General features: G+C 37.3%; 1 protein-coding gene across 6 annotated transcripts in view; it reads right to left on the bottom strand.

The window, feature by feature from the left end:
- PROM1 (prominin 1) overlaps nt 1-18,753 on the bottom strand; it is a 64,066-nt gene that overhangs the window by 11,984 nt on the left and 33,329 nt on the right. For all 6 annotated transcript variants that reach the window (XM_086746415.1, XM_086746410.1, XM_086746413.1 and 3 more), the window contains 13 exons: nt 18,266-18,386; nt 15,775-15,838; nt 12,902-12,991; nt 11,386-11,603; nt 10,917-10,991; nt 9,669-9,732; nt 7,728-7,887; nt 5,986-6,138; nt 5,047-5,170; nt 4,528-4,631; nt 4,039-4,123; nt 2,394-2,540; nt 2,040-2,111 (listed from right to left, as the gene is read on the bottom strand). In XM_086746415.1, the coding sequence (XP_086602541.1) occupies nt 2,040-2,111; nt 2,394-2,540; nt 4,039-4,123; nt 4,528-4,631; nt 5,047-5,170; nt 5,986-6,138; nt 7,728-7,887; nt 9,669-9,732; nt 10,917-10,991; nt 11,386-11,603; nt 12,902-12,991; nt 15,775-15,838; nt 18,266-18,386 (1,477 nt within the window). The remainder of the gene's footprint in view (nt 1-2,039; nt 2,112-2,393; nt 2,541-4,038; nt 4,124-4,527; nt 4,632-5,046; nt 5,171-5,985; nt 6,139-7,727; nt 7,888-9,668; nt 9,733-10,916; nt 10,992-11,385; nt 11,604-12,901; nt 12,992-15,774; nt 15,839-18,265; nt 18,387-18,753) is intronic.

Below are 18,753 nucleotides of genomic sequence, written 5' to 3'. Positions count from 1 at the left end.
CTCCTGGCCAAGATTCCTCTGCAACTCGTGGTGAAGACCATGGTGGAGCGGGTTGTCCCCCTGCAGCCCATGGAGGTCCACGGAGGGGCAGAGATCCACCTGCAGCCCGTGGAGGACCCCACGCCAGAGCAGGTGGAGGCCTGAAGGAGGCTGTGGCCCGTGGAGGGCCCGCTGGGGCAGCTGTTCTAGAGGGACTGCACCCCGTGGAAGAGATGACCCACGCCGGAGCAATTTCACGAAGGACTGTGGCCCGTGGGAGGGACCCCACGCTGGAGCAGAGGAGGAATGCGAGGAGTTCTTCCCCTGACGATGATACAGCGGCGTAAAACAACGCGTGATGAACTGACCACGACCCCCATTCCCTTTCCCCCCCCGGTGCCGCTCGGGAGGGGAAGGTAGTAGAGATAACGTTAAGCCCGGGAAGAGGGAGGGGTGGAGGGAGGTTATCTTGTTCCCTGTCTCATTCTCCTGCTAATTTTAGAAATAAATGAATAGTTTTCCCCAAGTCGAGTCTGTTTTGCCCGTGACGGTAACTTTAAGGATTTCTCCCCGTCCTTATCTCAAACCTTGAGCTGTTTTTTCTTATATCATCTCCTCCTATTCTCTTGGAGGGTGGGGGGAGCGAGAGACAGACTGCGTAGTCTGGTCCTGATCAGGGCTGAACTACGACATACGTGAAGAAATTACTCTGCTTGATCTATTCTCAATTTTAATACTTCCTTTATATCCTATTACAAAAAAATAATGAAAAACACAGTATACCAGCACAGTTTTCCTTTATGGAGCTATGTAGAATATACCTTTAAAGAGACATCTCAGAGGCAATTCTGTGTAAGACACAACATTTTTTAAGAACCTCAACTTTCACTTAGAAAATAGCACCAAAACAACAGCAAATACTCCCCACCTGTATAACCTTCAAAATGGCACAGTAAAGATTGAAAATGGAAGTGAAGTGTGGCCAAAGGTACTGGTATCTGTCCAAATTAGCAGACAACGTACATGAGTAAACAGGCAAGGTGCGGATCACTCACGGTGCGTGGAGAGGATGCTAACTACAATACAAAAAACCATGAACAGCCTTAACTATGACAGGAGTGCACATGTGGCAGAAAAAAAAAATTAAAATGCAACAAGTGGGACCAAATGATGCAAAAAGCTGGAGTAAACACACCAGGAGCCTCTACTGGTACCCTCCTCTCCCTGGAGGAGGGATGGATATTTGATAAACTCCAAATAGCACAGTCTCACATTGCTGTCTGTGTCCCTTAGTGATCCGAGCAATTGCAGCATAACTCTTTTTCCCACATCGCAATGAAGGAATCTGTCTTGGGCCAGTGTCCAACCTAGCGTTCAAACTAGGACTCTCATCTTGACAGATAAATAGAAAGTGACCTTGACATGCATACCAACACATCAAGTGAATATTCACTATCCGTTACCACAGCTGTGTCATTCTGCAGATTCATTTGCAGGCAATGTTGTAGCTGTACCCGCTGACCATTGTCCATGCGTCTGCATTCAAAAAGCCCTTCAGAGCAGACAGGATCTCTTTTGTACATTCTCCCTCCACAACAGAGCCCCAGTTCTCATCAGAGCACTTATTAGCTGCTACAGTATTAATTTTATGGCCAATTGTTAAAATCTTCTCCTCACTAACTGAAAGAAAACTAATTCAAATCATCCTTTCCATCACATTCTAATCAATTTTTCTTCCAACTGGGATCCAAAAATGTAGACAGCATCACAGGAAATACTTGAACAGTATATTCCCCACATTTGTTAAGCAAACAGTGGAATTTAAGAAATTACACTTCCAAAGTAGAAATTGTACAAGTTGGCATACAAAAATCAATAATTAGCAATATTTAAAATACAGCTCATATGCAACATTATTCTTGAAAGTTTTTCCTTCCATGACAAAGCATCATGTATGTAAGTGTCTGAAGTACAAGAATTCTCCCACAGGAAGTCTAAATACTTACATAGTATATAATCAATAGATTTTATATATTATTGTATTAGTGAATTAAACTTACCAGCTGGTCTGCTCTTGCTTCTAAGTCATTAGCAAATGAAAGGAGGTCAACTTTGGTAACACTTTTATTGATCTGAAACAAAATGTGAACAGTAGGGAAAGAAAAAAAAAGAGTATGTTATTATTGCATATACAGACTGCTTGCACTTAAACACACCACCTACTTTGTTTACCCTTTATTTCTTTAAACATTTATTGACCTTAACTTCTGGAGGGCTTTTGCTCCAAGTTTTGTGATTCTTCAAAACATGTCCTTTTACACAAAAGCAGATTTTCCCCAGTTTTGTCCATTGTTAAAGAAATGTTTCATTTTATGCTCTGTCCCAGTTATGTGTCTGATTTACTACAGTCTCACCTCTGTCAAATATGCTGCGAAGTTTATTCCTTCTATTCCTGAAGAGCTGAAATTCAGAAGATTCTCCTTCCCAATTTCATCCAGGAGAACAATTTTGCTGAGGTTTATCTGAATGTGTTCAATTTTAAGTGCTACATCTTCTGTATACTGCGAGGGAAACAAAATAAAGCACAGAAGTCATTTGCACCCAATGCATTTTTCTCTATAGCCCTCCCTGCCCGAAAGCATCTTGCTTTTGCTGACTCATCACTTCCATGAAGAAGCATATGTTGATTTTTGCTTACATCAGTTTAATTAAATTAACTTTGATAGAATCCACCAGGTAATGTTCTTCCCTTACCTGCAGTATCACACAGTCTAGCCATGCCATGTTCTAATCTACCTACGCATCTTTCATACCAATGAATTACTTACCTTCAATTACATTTTAAGCAAGCTTCTCTGAATAGATGTTAGTCCATCCTAAGAGATGGAGATAAAACAGAATTTTCTTTCCCTTCCAGGAAATGTTATCCTTAAAAATGTTAAGTTCTACCCCTGGCCCTAATTAAGGCAACCTAGAGAATTCAGTATTTCAGCTGTGGCCAGAACAGACATGCGGTCTGCTGCATTAGCCACAGGACTGGATGAGACTCTTCTAATATTTAATGGTGACTAATGATGACTTGCTTTTTGTCACCTGAAGTCTTCTTGGATTACACCCAAATCTAAAATGTCACCTCACCTGCATAGGCAGCAAAGCAACGGATGCTCCATCCTTTGAAAAATTCAAGATTGGATGGGGCTCTGAGCGACGTGATCTAGTTGGAGATGGCCCTGCTCCTTGCAGGGGGGTTGGACTAGATGGCCTTTAAAAGGTCCCTTCCAACCCGAACTATTCTATGAGGAATCTGGAAATCTGACTTCCTTCCCAGCCTCCACCATTAGTCTGTTGTAGAAACTCAAAATAATTTTCCCTCTTAGTGAATCTTCCCTGTTCATTTTAATTGTATATTATTTGGGGCAAAGACTGTCTCTGTTAAGTGTGGGTACAGTGCCTGGCAGAATAGAGCATGGATCCCCTAGGGGTTGCTGTAATGAAGACTATTATTACAGGCAACCCCAAAAGTAGTACAGTCACGTAATGACAGTGCAGTCATGTATTATTGCAGCTTAACTGAAAATATTTTATTTTATCCCAACCCTTTCCCACTGAAATGAGAACCATTCTTAGGAGCACAGGGTATCATATCCTGGACCAATATCAATCTGACTAGAATCAGAAGGGAACACACCAAGAAAGGCATTTAAATAAAGAACAAGACTCTCATTAAACACCGTAAGCAGTCTTTGGAAGATGCTAGACTTGAACCTTCTATGGAAGTTTCAAAGTTAAAATCTACATTATTACCAGCACCCACAAAAAAAAAAAAAAAAAGCACATCAGAAACTTCCATAGCCCACTGAAACTAGTAAATAACACCTTATTTGTAAATCGATTTATTTCTTTCAAATTAGCTTGGATAGTTTTTGCCTCATTGCAAGATGTATTGTATATAAAACCCAAAATCCCATAAACCCCAGACTTGCTCTACTGTGTTTAAGAGCAAACACTTCTCCAGCCTTCAAAAATAATCCTTAACTCATTCATACTTTCTTTACTTACCATGCTAATATTTAGAAATTCATTGATATTGAACAGGTGTTCTAGGTGAAGTGAAGTATAAATTCCTTTGTTTTCCTTGCAATCACTATAAAAATAAAAATACATACATCAGCCTAAAAACCACTCTGAGGACTAAGTGTTAAGAGAATGATTAACCATGTTTTCATATTCTAAGAAAATCAGCCCTTAAAAAAAAAGTTGTGGCTATATTTTTTGAAGCACAGTCCATAAGAAAGCAAGCAATTAACATTTTCTACTGATCTCAAAGATGCCAAATATTTTTTCAAAGTGCTTAACTAGTATCATACAATACTATGCTCAGACTACCTCTAATAACTCACATATAGGAGAAAATTATTTTGCTAGTGATTCACTAGAAAATCAGAATGTCTTCTGGAACATATGCATGTGCTTGAAATATGAAGCATGGAAGATACCACAAAATCAATATGTTTAAATTGAATTAAATCTTGACCATAACTTTAATACCTGTACACGTTCTCAAAAGTCAAGTTAATATTCGGATTTTTAAACAGGATGCCTGAAAGATAGTTTTTCCAGTGTTGATTTAGTAAGTAGGGAGTATCCAAAACCTAAAAGACAAAATTCAGTAATGTTACTATAATTCCAAGTTTGCAATTAATTAATTTATTCATATATGATCCTTTCACACATTCCCACATGTAAGCTTATCACCCAATAATGGAGATACAAGCAAAATAGCAACTCAACCTCTCTAGTGAATACTGAAGCTCGATGACACCAAGAAATGCTGAATCACAGAAAAAATTATCTTCAAAGGAAGACAGGCAGGCATGTAGTATTTACAGTGAAAGCAAATTAAACCAAGAAAGGATTAATGTCTCTATTGGTATGTAAGGGGAAAGTAAAACTAGATCCAAATTCACTTTTAGTGTCTCATGAAAAATAATAGGCCATGCACAACTGACAGAACCATTGGGACTCATGGGGATTGTATTCATTATTTAATAACTTGAATAACTTCACCTTGAATAAAGCTTTATCTTCAAAGGGCTCACAGATCAGTTTTTCTACATTTCCACCTGTGACAAAAGTGAGCACCACTACAGTCATCAGTACCCAGGAGAAAAGAAAACTGAATCCAGCACCACTGAAAAAGAATTAAGTTGAGTAAATTTTTGCTTTTTAAGGACAAAGTATATATACCTCAAGCAACAGTAAAGCCAACAGTTAGCAGCATAACAGAGATATAAAAACTGGTAGATGGTTGAAACGCTTGTTTTCCTAATATGTTATTGCCCTCTGAAACATCTTCTACATTTCAGCCCTGTAAAGTCATCTAAAATGCTCACATTTGCACTGGGCATGCAGACTGTTAAGAGTTAAATTTAAGAGTCACAAAAGCATACAATTTTCTTTTTTAAATCCAACTCTCTAGCCTTATGCTCTCAGAAGAGTTTTAGATAGACTTCAGACACCATCTTCTTTTGCACCCAACAGAAAGGACATTAAACACAAGGGCAACCCCAAACCTCCTAAAGGGTTCTGAGAAAGTAAAATGTTTCTTGTCTCCTGACATAGCTTTTTTTTTTCTTTTGAGCAAGTGCTCAAATGTACTAAAAAGCTATAAATTCCCTTTATATTTTCAATTATCTGTCTCCAGTTTTTTCAATTTTCAAATAGTCTTACATAGAAATTAATTAGCTCCAGCACTCTCCCTAAAAGGGTAGATTCAGAGGTTTCATAGCTTCAGCTATGATTCTAAATGGAAGAGCATCTCAAAATCCCCAGGTCTCTCCACGGAAGTACATGAGATTAATACTTATTTTTGTTCTTTTTTTTTTTTTCAGCACATATACAAACAGGTAACAAAACAAATTCTTTTCATACTTATCCTTCAAAATCAATAAAAACAGCCTTCTACAGGTACCTTTATTTTATTTTTCACCAATAAGAGAAACTTACGCCATAAGAAAGTTTCCTCCAGTGTTGGAGATGCAGCCTCTGGTTGTTGGAGATGCATGTTTATCATAACCACAAGTGCCACATAGCAGTCCAAGATAGTAGAAGACGAGAATCAGCACCACCATGCAGCACAGAATGAGACAACCCAGCCACCTAATGAATAAAAGGCAATGTGCTTGGTTACAAGTGTGCAAAGAATGCACTGGAGACCTGCAGAATACATCAGGCAATGCGGTATTCCCAACTGGCCCACTCTTGGTTTTGTCTGAGCAACAAATATTAGCAAAGAAAAAATGTCTTTCCTACGCTAGCACGTGTTACGGGCTAGAACATAATCACTGTTGGATTATACACAGCTGCTAATGAAGGGCTGCGGAACAAACACCACGGGAACAAGGTGTTCCCAGCTCCAGTTACTACAGCTGGACTGTACCAAAGTGTCAAAGTGCTCCAGCTGGAGCAAACAATTACTCAGAGAAGGCAAATGCTCAAAAAGTAATTTATTCAGGAATCAAAGGAGAAATTTATGAATGTGGACTAGTCATTGGTCATGAAGTACGTAATTGCTTTTACTGTAAGACTTACTACTTTTTGCACACAGTGTGTTAGGCTTGTAGTTGTAAATAACTGTATTTAAGGCTGTTAAAACATAAGCTTTGTGCGTCTGTGCTGGAATACTTTCAATGTATGCAGCATTTAATAGAACTTCATAAGGAGAAAGAACTTGGATCTTTCATTTTTATTAATTAAATCACATAACAGTTCTATCTTTCCACATATTTGGAGCACATCCATTTATACACACATTTTATATACATAAATCTAAACACAAGATTAACAAAGGCATACTGTAGCAGAATGAAGGAATATATTTATTTGGTTAAATGCAATCTGAGCTTCAAAGAAAATACTGTCAATAAATTTGTCAAATTAATGCTTTCCACAAAAACCGCCAGGTAAAGAATGGGCTAAAGGTAAGGTTATAAGTGAGATTCTTAAATTCAGTCTTCTGCTCACTTTTATTTAACATTGTATTAAATCTATTAGCATACTTATTCTGTAGCAGTGAAAGTGATTACGACACAAAGATAGAGGCAATTGTCCATATAGGATCAAGTGAAGGATCAAAATGTAGGGAAAACTTGATGAGCTTAAGGATTGAAATGACTAAAACTGGACAAAGTTAAATGGTATGAAATGAAAAGCTTTATGCTTCAAAATATGGCATTATTACTCAATTATAACAGTCACACAAGTCTCAAATAGGAGCAATATGTTTTTATCAAGGTACAATCAACCCATGCATTCAAAGGACAAGGACTACACCAGTAGGAACAAGCATGAGTGCATAAAGATTTACAAGGTGTGAAACAGGTGAATCTCTGCTACTCTTCCTCTGTGGTACAACGGGTGCAATGAAAAGGGATTGGCTTCAAGGCCTCTTCAATCCATTCCTTTATGCACTACATCGTGAACATATACCTACGTCTGTCCTTCCTGAAAAAGACCTGAAAGACAACAGACTAGAAACTATCTCCTTCCCTGTAGTGGAATAGTACTCAGTTGTTGATTTGCTGCAGTTTTAGCTTTTATTAAAATGTCAGTTACAAACAATTGCCTTATAGCATCTTTCTCTCACTGTGTTCATCATTAATAGTTTAATTGATTTTACAAAAGATTAAAATACTACCAAGTATTAACAACAGGTAACAGTTTGCTTCTGCCTTATTTCTTGTACACACCTGTAGAAATCGTACTGCTCCACCACTGGAAAATAATCTTGAACGTATGCTTCGCTCTGCGTAAGATATACCATCAAATCTGCTAAAATCTTCTGAACAGGGAGTGTTTTTGTGAAGGTGGTGATATTTGAACCAACAGATTCCAGCACGTTTTTGATATCTAAAAGAACAAGCATATTGCACTGTTACAGACTCAGAAGAAATTTACATTCCATGTATGCATTATAAAACACTATGAAGCTATTTGCCACATAAAACAAGCAAGCCATGAAGACAAGCGTGAGAAAGAGACAAGCAGGCAACAAAAACATTGAGCTTCAAAGTAACACAATAGCATTTTAAAACGCACAGTTTATTTTTGGCATTCAGTTTAATGATGAAAGATGTAGATGTAGAGCCAGAGTTCTCGCTTTCCTTTAGTTATAATGAATGTGTCACTTTTTATCTAGCCAGCTTAAATCTTGCTTTTCATGCAATATTGCAAACGGTAACACCGAGCAAGACAATTAGCCACTAAGTTTACAAAGGAGAAGATCAAAATCTATTTAAACTCTATGCCTTGGGAATTCCACACTGTGAAAGAAATCAGACTCCCTATATTGAGAATCTATACCAGTTACTTTCAATCTTATTAAAAAAGATTCCTTAAATAAATTCATTTCAATTAGTTAGCAACTCTTGAGATAATGATCAATTAAGCCATTTTTTTCCTCAAATTATGAACGAACATGCTACCCTGTACCTATAGTTTATATACACAAATTCATGATTAATTCACTTTGATACATATTGTCTATTTATAAAACACAGTTTCCGTTTACTCTTCCCCTCTTTCAACTGCAGGATGTGTAACTATAGCTTGCTATTTGGTAGTAGGCAACATCTTCCTTTTTCTGCAACAACTGGACAAGTGTTTGGCTGTTTGTTTTGATGTTTACTCTTCTAACTTCAATCAGGTACCAAAATGCCCTTATTTTAAAAGTTTACAATAAATGCAATTTTTTTTTCTAGTAAAACTATTTTTTTAGTTTGATTTGTAACTCAAACTCAGCTTTTATAAAAACAACACCTCAACAATTTATAAATAGATTAATATAGTCTGTCTGTGTTTATCAGCAGACAACAAAAATGAGTAAATCTGCACTAAATTTCCTAATGAAAAGTGTAACGTCAGTTTCAGAACACTGGCTCATTTTAGGCAAGTTCACACAGTATATTATGCTTGTACACACACTGTGTTTCAGTTTGCCCGGGGGAAGGAAAAGAAAAAAACCAAACCAACCAACCAAACAAACAAAAAAACCCAAAAACTTACAAGGAACGGCTGTATATATACATGCAGAACAGGTCCGCAATGCAAGAACAAAAATTAAAATAGATTAGTATTCATACACTATACTAGATTTTATTCAATGTCAAGTGTCCAGGTACTGTCAAAGAGTAACAGTTTAAAGCTCAAGTAACAAAACAAGTAAGACAGACATTTAAATTATCCTTAAGACTTATTTTTACCTTTCCTTCACCATACACTACATTTTAACACTGCAGAAAGCAGGCTCACATTTTTTAACATCACACTCCTAAATACATCATAGACACATCAGTCAAGGAAAATCAGCTTTTCAACCAAATAAAGTGCCTACGTGCTGTTTGGATCCCAAGATTTCTCATTACTTGCACAGTAAAAAGCCTACCAAATAAAACTCCTCCATAAAATACCATATGGTCTATTTTTAGATTTAATTTTGCGTCCTCTGTAAGACACAATTGCTTTATATGTTTTTTTCTTTAAAAAAAAAAAAAGTTAAGTTTTACATTTCATTTTTAATGCTCTTTAGCCCAGAAAATATATTATCAACAAAAGAAAAAAGAAACCCACCAGTTAATGATGTAAAAACATCAGCATTAAACAATCAAAATGAAGAGATAGTTTGTCCCCACCTGATAAAATGTTCCTGGTTTGGTTTACCACTAAGTCTGGAGTATCATTAAAAGCTGCATAACCCTAAGAATAAGTTGAAAAAATAATAATAAGTTTCTCATTGCCAAATTACTTGCATTTTTTTCCTTATAAAAGGAATACATGCTAAAATGTATGTTGTAATACTATGAAAAACACATTTTTATCAGTGCACATTAGAAAAGGTGAAAGCAAAACAAGAACTCAAGTGTATTTCATCAGTCTACTCTCCAGGATATACCTTGGGGGGGGAAAAATAAAATAAATCTAAATTTAAATAAACATGCATCAGTCACAATCATCTCAAACTTTACAGTACTGTTGCCTGTCAGATCTATCTCATACAAAACTGAGAAGACACATATGAAGACTCACTAAGTGACAGGAGTACCAGTGAGTACCTCCTTTTTGCAATTTTGAGCCTTCTTAATATGAAATGCACGTTACAAACAATGAAATCCAGCTCTCTCAAAAGACATTGCGATGCTTTCTTTAGTGAAAAGGGGAAAGAAAAGGTCTAAACCGTGGGGACCAAGCTCAGTAGCTCATCTGGACAGAAAGGAGAAGCCACTGCAGTGGATGTTTGACATCTTACTTCCTTGCAAGCCTGATGGCTTCAGAACCAGGCAGGAGTCCGAGCCCCCTATGCACAGCCTTTGGTTTCAGAAAGCGCATTCTATTCCTAGCAAATATTGCCAGAATTTTAGATTTTTAAATTGCTCAAAGTAAGCAATTTTTTCCTGGTGAAAATCATTGTGTTTTGTGGACAGTCCTGCAAAAATACTAATAACAATTACATTAAGTCCATTGCACTAGATTTAATATCAAATATGCACATAAAGAATTCAAAAGACATATTTCAAAATAGCTGGAATACAATACAACTAATTAGGAGAGTATAGATTTTTTCCTTTAGCTTGAACAAAAAAATATGGAGCATGCTATTAGATCCATGTTTCTGCCTTTTTTTTTTAAATGATTATTCTTCCAAGTAGGCAGTTAGCAAAACATTTTTGATCTGTAGTACCCTGAGGATATAAAGAGCTGCATTGATATTTTCAGATATTAAATCTTGACCAAACGATGGAATAAAAAGGAGAGTTATCCACCATGAGGCAGGATGCGGTTGAAACAAGAGAATTCTGCTTGAGAAAGCAAAGGGAAACCAAATGATACATAAGCATCTCAGTTTATTTATTAACAGTTTACAAATCTGTCAAGAAACATACCTTTTGAACCAGACTAGAAAGGTCTGTTTTAAGGACATCGTTGACCTTGGCCAGCTGTGAGCTCACTCCTGGCAACTAGGAAGCAAAAAGCATTCTTGAGTCACATCAAAGTAGTAGTCTTGCTAATTTACTAAATATTTCAAAGATAGGAGAGAGGGTAATGAAACTAGAAAGATGAATCTTTCTAACATGCTCCTGAAATCTTTGCTGTACAAAAGTAAAGCTTAACCTCAGTGTTCTGGGGAGGGCAGATTATTTTCACTGCCCAGAGCAGCGCTTTAATGACACATACTTTATCCTCTTCTACACAGAAGAATTAAACAGTGACTGGAATTACCCAGAAACACAGAATAAGGGAAAGTCACTTATCTCACAAGTAACAGCACACATCAAGCCATTCAGTTGCAGAGATACTACTGGGCTTATTCAAGGCAGTCATACTGTAAGAATCTGAAAAATATTATCTTACCCCACTAAAATTGGCATTGATGTTCAGCTGATATAATGAATTCCTGATGATATTGCAAGTTGAGGCAGCCTGAGTTGCAGAGCATGCAGAATCATTGAGGGTGTTGCTTAGATGCATTTTAACATCTGTCAAGTTTGCATGAAGCCTCTCTGTTCCCTCCTGCAAAACCTCTACAGCAACGCTCACGTTTTCCAGTGCTTCCTTTGTTTCTCTGATGGCTGCAAGGATGTAAAGTTTTTTTTAAAAAAAACTTTAGGTAGAAACTAGTCTATAGTTGCACGTGTACATGCTATGATGTTCTTAACAATACTGATTTAAATAACCCTGGCTCCATCCCAGAACAACCCTCTAGCACAGAATACGTATTTATGTACACAAAAATGCATCACTTACATTTTCCTACAAAAAAAAAAAAGTATGTGCTCAGGCTGCTTTTATTGATATTCTGTCCACTTTCCAAATCACTTTTTTCTACCCTTTCCCTACATCTCCTTACTCAGTGGTTTCAGTAAAGAACTTTAACATTTGGTCATTAGAAATTAAAAGAAAGCCCATATCCAGAAAACAGTATTTTCAGTATTTTGGTTATAATCCAACTCACAAATTACACAGCTGTGAGATGAAAGGGAAAGAGATCATGTTGTATCAGCAAGCATTAATGAGTGTTCAACACTGTCTGGCTTTAGACTTCATCCCAGTCACACCAAACCAAAAAAGCCAACCACTGAACAGGTGCTTAGTAGACACAAAACCACACAGATACAACTAAAAATACACAGATTACAAAAATAACGTGCACTTCACACAACACAAGGTTTTACTGTATTTTTTACCTTTGATAGCCCTTTCCACTTTGACTTCAAGACAAATAAGAGAAACAAAGCAAAAAAGGAGAATGATGACGAGTGAATGAGAAATAATTAATGAGTAAAAAAACCAAAGTGACTCAAGTTCACGAATGCCTTTCCCTTTGCTCTATTAAGCTGAAAAAAAACCTTAAATAGAAAAAATAATAAAATAATATTTTCTTTAAAGGGAGACAGAACAAAGCATGAGCAATGCTAAACTCAAAGGTACAATGAAGAAATGACATCAGCACTCTCATAATAGGCTTGGCAGTGCACAGGATGAGGCCACTCTATGTTCATTCCCTGACCTGTCAAAGACTGACCTGCAAAGACCTATGGATAGATCTTAAAGCACAGTTTTTCCAGTGTCCCTTACATTCAATGCAAAAGGACAATCACCTGGAGCAGAGAATTGAGATTTCATCTCTCTCCAATGACTGCAGAAACTAGGTATCAACAATGGCACAGAAATCTTGACTTAAGTTTTAAATATATTTATAAACCTTAAAATATCTGAAATCCTTAGTTTAAAAGAAACATCAAGGCAGGTAGAAAAATGATAAGTTGAATCATGGTACTGCATAAAGCCATCCCATGCTGTGCACTAGAAAGATTATGCCTGTCTTACTATTGCAACAACATTAATACAACAATAAGTACATCTTTACCTCCTGCCATTGTCAGAGCCGCATCAAGGGCAGGACGCACTTCTCTTCCCAGCTGTTCTTGAACTCTACTTCCAAGCAAAGGTCCAACATCTGTTGTAAGGAGAGATTAAAAAACCATTACACACTACTTCAATTTAAACTACTTAGCATAAGTGCTGCCAGACTCTTACTTAACAAAGTTGTCCAGGTTCTGGCTAGAATAGAGTTCATTTTCACCTGAGCTGGGAGAGGAACTGGAGCTGGTGGCACCTGTGGCTGGGGGACACAGCTGAGATAGTTTACTAATTAGCCAACAGCTGGGATAGTTTACCCAAATTAGCCAAAGGGCTGTTCCATCCCATGTGATGTGATGCTCAATGTAAAAAGTGGTGACTCTGCTGAGGGGCAGGTTCCTGCTACTTATGAGAGAGCTGGGCATCAGGATCCACTGTGAGCTATTGTACTGCATATTACGTGCTTAAGTATTTTCTGGGGTTTTTTTTGTTTTGTTTTGGTTTTTTTCCATCTCTGTTTTATTTCCCGCTGTTGTTCTCTTAAACTAGTTTTATCTCAACCCACGAGTTTTGCCTTCTTTTCTTTCCTGATTCTCCTCCCCATCCCATTGTGGAGCAGGTGGTGAGGGGGGGATGAGTGAGTGACTGCGTGGCATTTTAGCTGCTGAGTGGGGCTAAACCATGACAAAAGGATACATAGAGTATTAAAATTTCTCTAAGGCCTGACAGTCAGAGCTTAGTGACAAAAGATAATGCAGGAACATAGTTCTCCTTTAGCTAGCTACAGGCCTATAAATGAAAGCAGTAAATCAAAATACGGTGGAGAATATTCAGTAGCACTTGACTATATACGTAAAGATACATAATATTTAAACAAGCTTCAAAATACATATTTCATTGTATTACTACTTTTTTTGGAAACAGGTTTTTATCCCCACAATCTATCTTCAAGATGTCCAACACCTGGACAGGAATTTTGTGGCACACTCTTTCACTACACGCTGTTTTCATAACGGAAGAGAAACATGAAGATGAATTATTTTCATTTCTCCCGTTCCTCATGTATTCAGCAATGTCAAGGTCACCCACAACCCAGAGCTGCCAGTCATCTCTGCTGAAATCCCTTAAGCGTGTTAAGCACGTCTGCCAGTCCCTGCCCCTCACGCAGCGCCTTCAGCACTGATGCTCACAGCGCTGGCTTCACCCATGCTCCCATGCTATCCCCACCTCCAGACTCTCCTCTCTCACTGCCCACAAACAGAAATGAAGCTTAGTCAAGCAAGAAGACAGAAACACTGAGCAGAGTTTGGTGAAGCATCTTAATGTAACATATCCTTTAGGTAGTCGCCAGGTCCCCTCCATTTTCAGATCATGGTAAACAGCTTTTTGAGTTTTTGCTCTTGATGAGATGGGAATACCGCATGGTACAGAAGCATCCGTTACTGTCGGCACTGTCATGTCTGGCTTGGCATAAGAATTTTTATCAAGCAGAAAACACCTTTCAGCATTTCCTTAGGGTAGACAAACTGAAGTTGCCTACAGTTCTCTCAAGCCTTATGCTACTGTTGATTCCCTTAGAATAAAATCCTTTTGTCCCCAGGTGTCACACCCTTAATTCCGGTATTCCAAGAAAATAAGAACTATCTTTATTTATTGATGAGCACTGTCATCACAGATCCAGCTAGGTTCCTGTTAACTAACATATTAAATTGATATTGAGAATAAATAAATATTTAATTTTAAATTTTCGGTTGGAGTGCCTGAGAAGGTACAAGCTAGTACTTGAAATGCAGATGTCAATATATTATCATTATTATTATTATAGACTTAAAGATGACATGCATTTTTTTAGTGTTCCTGCCTAGAATTAAGTAGGAAGACTACTTTACTACTACTACTTTTACAACCACATTCAATGTGCTTTAGTAACCTCATACAAACAAGACACACTGGCCTCCGGGTATGCCAAGCTGGCTGCATTGAAAACTGCTTTTAAAGTACGTTTTAAAGCTAGACAGAAGTATAGGTTCTGGGCACAATAATTTAATTCATGATAAGTGTCATGCTGTCACAGTTGCATCGCTTGATCCCAGCAACAATCCTGTTTAAAATTGTTGGTTTTTTTTTTTTTTATTTCTGTATTTCACTTCAGTCTAAAATGCAGAATTGTACACATCTATTAATATCTGCTAACAATGCATCTTGAATTCTAATCTGCACTGAATATGGTTGGCCCTTTCTATTCTTATCAGTACTAGAAAGTGATGCTTAAATTGCAAAAATAAATCAGTGGTTTGGTTGTTTCTGCTTACTGAGAGGTTTAAAAGGTGATGCCTCATATTGTAACTGTGCTGAAGGGGAAAATGCAGCAGTTGGATTTCAAGTTTTATCTCCTGCTCTTCAACTGCTCATTCTGAAATGGCAAATATGTTAAGCAGCTTTAGAAAGAAGATAAGCTTATACCTCAACTTCTAGCTGAGTAGAGGACAAAGGTATAACAACAAATACAAACAAATACAGAGAGATCCTATTCATTAGAACCAGCAAAACAACTAGAAGGTCTGTTCCTTGACATTTGGCTCCACAGTTAAAAACTGAGGAATAATATTCTAAAAAAGCATTAAGTATGAGTGGTTACTGAATTGTAAAAAAAGGGAAATAAAATATTAGTCTAACTTATAGTATAAGCAATTTAACAAAAGATAATATGCATTACACCAGCTCCAAGACATTTTATGTGAAAAGAATTTTAGGTTTTAGTCTCATTTACCACTGAGAACAGCACTTCTTCTTGAAAATCATATTCTCATAAATAAAATTTCACTTTGCATTATGAGATATTTACATCATCACTAGCCCCCTTTAAATCAAATGACTTACTATTTAGGTCAGAGAGTGCTTTATCCTTAGTTGTGTTGTACTGGCTCACCAAGTAGTCAATTTGCTGAAAGGAAGATAATAAAAAAAAAATCTATTAAAATAAATGGAAAAAAAGTAGTGCTTTTAAATAATGAGTCAAACTGCCACTTTGAAGCAACCAAAATATTTGTGTAAACCCTCAAAATCCTAGCTTTCTACTGTTTTCAGCTAACTAAGTATTTTAAAACTTTGCTTGGCAGAACTGCACGTAATAAAAGACGTGTTTAACTGGGAAATCTACTTAACTGGAACATCTCTTGGGTAAATGATCCAGCTTAAAAGTGTTAAGTAGCAGCAACGGTGGCCTTGTGAAGGCTTCAAGTCAGTCAGGCCAATAAGGTTCTGCATGTCTTCATCTCTGTTGTTTGATTTTCTAGCGGCAGCAGTTCCTCCTTCATGGAGAGACATGTGGCAAGTTGACGGGCTGGTTATTTTGAAGCAATTCACCAACCAGACTGCCTTGTATCTCGACAGCCTCTCAGAGCTTCTCTTGCAAAAGCAGCTGGCTGCTCTGTCCTAATGCAAATAGTTTTCCTTACCCTCAGGTGGATTTGGCCCAATCACCACCCCCAAACCAACCTATCGATCATACAGCGGCAGATATAATTAAATGACAGAGTGTGAGGCAGGCCTTCTTTTTCTAAAAAAGGAGAAAAAACTTACCAAGAAGGTGGTAAGCATATTTTGTTTATTTGTTTGTCTTCCTAGGTTAACCTAAGGACTAAAATTTTGCAGGGCTGCAGGTTTTGCACTGTCTCCAGCAATGTCACAGACAAAAGACGATTCTGTATAACTAATAGTGTTATCGCTCAATACTAATAGTCTGCAAGTCTTCTATGACACGAACTCTTAACATGTGACTTCTTTTTACAAATCCTCTTACATGCTGTACACCTCATACTGATGAGTCAAGGACATCAGTTAGGATTTCAGAGCTTTATAGCCAGTTAGTTGGTTTCAACAACTTTTCAAGAAGCTGAAGTCCTCTTCCTATCCTCAAGAAATTCTTAAAAACGTGTGTATAGACATGATATCCCTGTACCTTGTGTGTCAAAATGACTTAGAAGATACATCTGATGGCTGCATCATTAAGTGCCATCAAGTCTAAAAAAAGATAAATTAATAATCCTGCATAAAAAAAACCTACTGCCTAACTGAGTCTTTGAGGAACCCCTGGCACAAGCATTCAAGTCCTGACATTTTAATTTGAATAATTCAGGTGTTTTTATTAACTTTTTAGCTACTATCTAATTTTTTTTTTCCTCTATTAAGAGTTACTTCTATGTAACAGGTTTTCTACTCGGACGTTTCCAGTTGTTGGCACTCAGTTGCTGTGAAGGGGAGTCTAGTGGTTTCTGATGCAACTGGATTACATCTTTCTGTGCCCTGAGTCAGCTCCAAGCTGACAAAAGGCGCTCTCTTTCAAGAAAGAGATTGTTGGCACTATTTCCTGCCATATACCTCCATCGCTGGACTCTCACAACACCATGTGTAAATAAGTAATTGTGCAGGGAACAACTCTATCTGGAAACATTTAACATCATCCCCCAGGTGCCTCCTGCTCTCATACAGTCCTGACAGCAGAAAAACAGCTCACAGGTTATGGGAGCCCAGAGTTACTGCGACGGGGATGCTACCACACTTGTGGATCCCATGTAATTGTGTAAACTCCACCTATTTCTAACTTACCAGTGAAGCAGAAGTAAAATAGATTAATTTAATTAATTAAAATGAATGAAAGCCAAGATAGTAGGACTGTTGGATTTTTCTTCCTCGTAATCCATAAAGAACTGAAATTTGTACACAGGAAATTTTACAAGCCTTCCTCACGAGCATTTCCTTTTGTCTTTCCATACAAAAAAAGGTACACAGAGGATTGCTTTGAGGACTTTAAGGAAAGTTTGAAAGTAGAAAGGAGAGAATCTTTCCTGTTCAGTATGGCACAGTATGGCACTGGTTTAAAGAAAAAAACAGTCACAAATACTTCTGAAAAATAAATTATTGTAGCTCAGTCCCAGAGCACTTACAAGTCCAAAATACCGGGAAACAGGAAAGGGTAACAAGGAATGCAAGTTTTCATGTAGTATTTTTTTTTTAAATATGTATTCCTTTTAAAACCATACTTTTCCAAATGATTCACCTTCTGCTAACAATCTACAGTAGTTCAGTGGGAGGAAAAGGGCCTACAAGCACCATTGCAGCATGCTGCAGGAGTACAGCCCAAAAGCTGCTCAAAGCGTGCTGATCCATCAGGGTAACTCCCAAGCATCTACTGCTACATGCAGATGTCTGACCTTGCATCATTTATTCTACTTAATGCAACTGACACATAAAGAATAAACAAAAATACTGCAGGTGTGATTTATACCAGATAGAAAGAAACAATTGTTTTCTGCAATACTTCTTTCTTACACCTCTTCCCTCCCATCCCCATAAATAAAAAATTCTTTACCGCTGGAGTGTCGTTAAGGAAAATTTTCAGATCTTTAAAATTACTGTTAACCAGTTTCTTTGCTCCTCGGATTTGGTTAGTTAAATGCTGGTTGGCAGCATACGCGCAGAGCACTCCGACACTACAAAAAATACAGATAATATTTCTTTATTACTGTAAGTGGCCACGCTACCATAAAACAGAACCAAAAAATTACAGCAAAAAGTAAACATTATCAAAATAAAGGTTTCCATAAATTTACACAGTCTCTTTTTCTTACTACAAGTTCTCACATACACCATGAGGCAGCATAGAGGAGTTAGCTGTAAGGGCCAATATTGTACTACTAATTCAAAAAAAGAAGGGAAAAGCAGTGTTAAACCAAAATCTTCAGAAGCTATTAACGTACAGCTACTTATCCATTCGCATTCATACTGTCAGAAAATGTGTACAGCCTAGGTAAATTATATGAGACCTAGAAACATTAGGCTCTTTTACAAGTATCATTA

The sequence above is a fragment of the Chlamydotis macqueenii genome, chromosome 4, assembly GCF_036417535.1.
Source record: "Chlamydotis macqueenii isolate bChlMac1 chromosome 4, bChlMac1.mat, whole genome shotgun sequence".
NCBI classification, from domain to species: domain Eukaryota; kingdom Metazoa; phylum Chordata; class Aves; order Otidiformes; family Otididae; genus Chlamydotis; species Chlamydotis macqueenii.
This window is presented reverse-complemented; position numbering and strand designations above follow the sequence as displayed.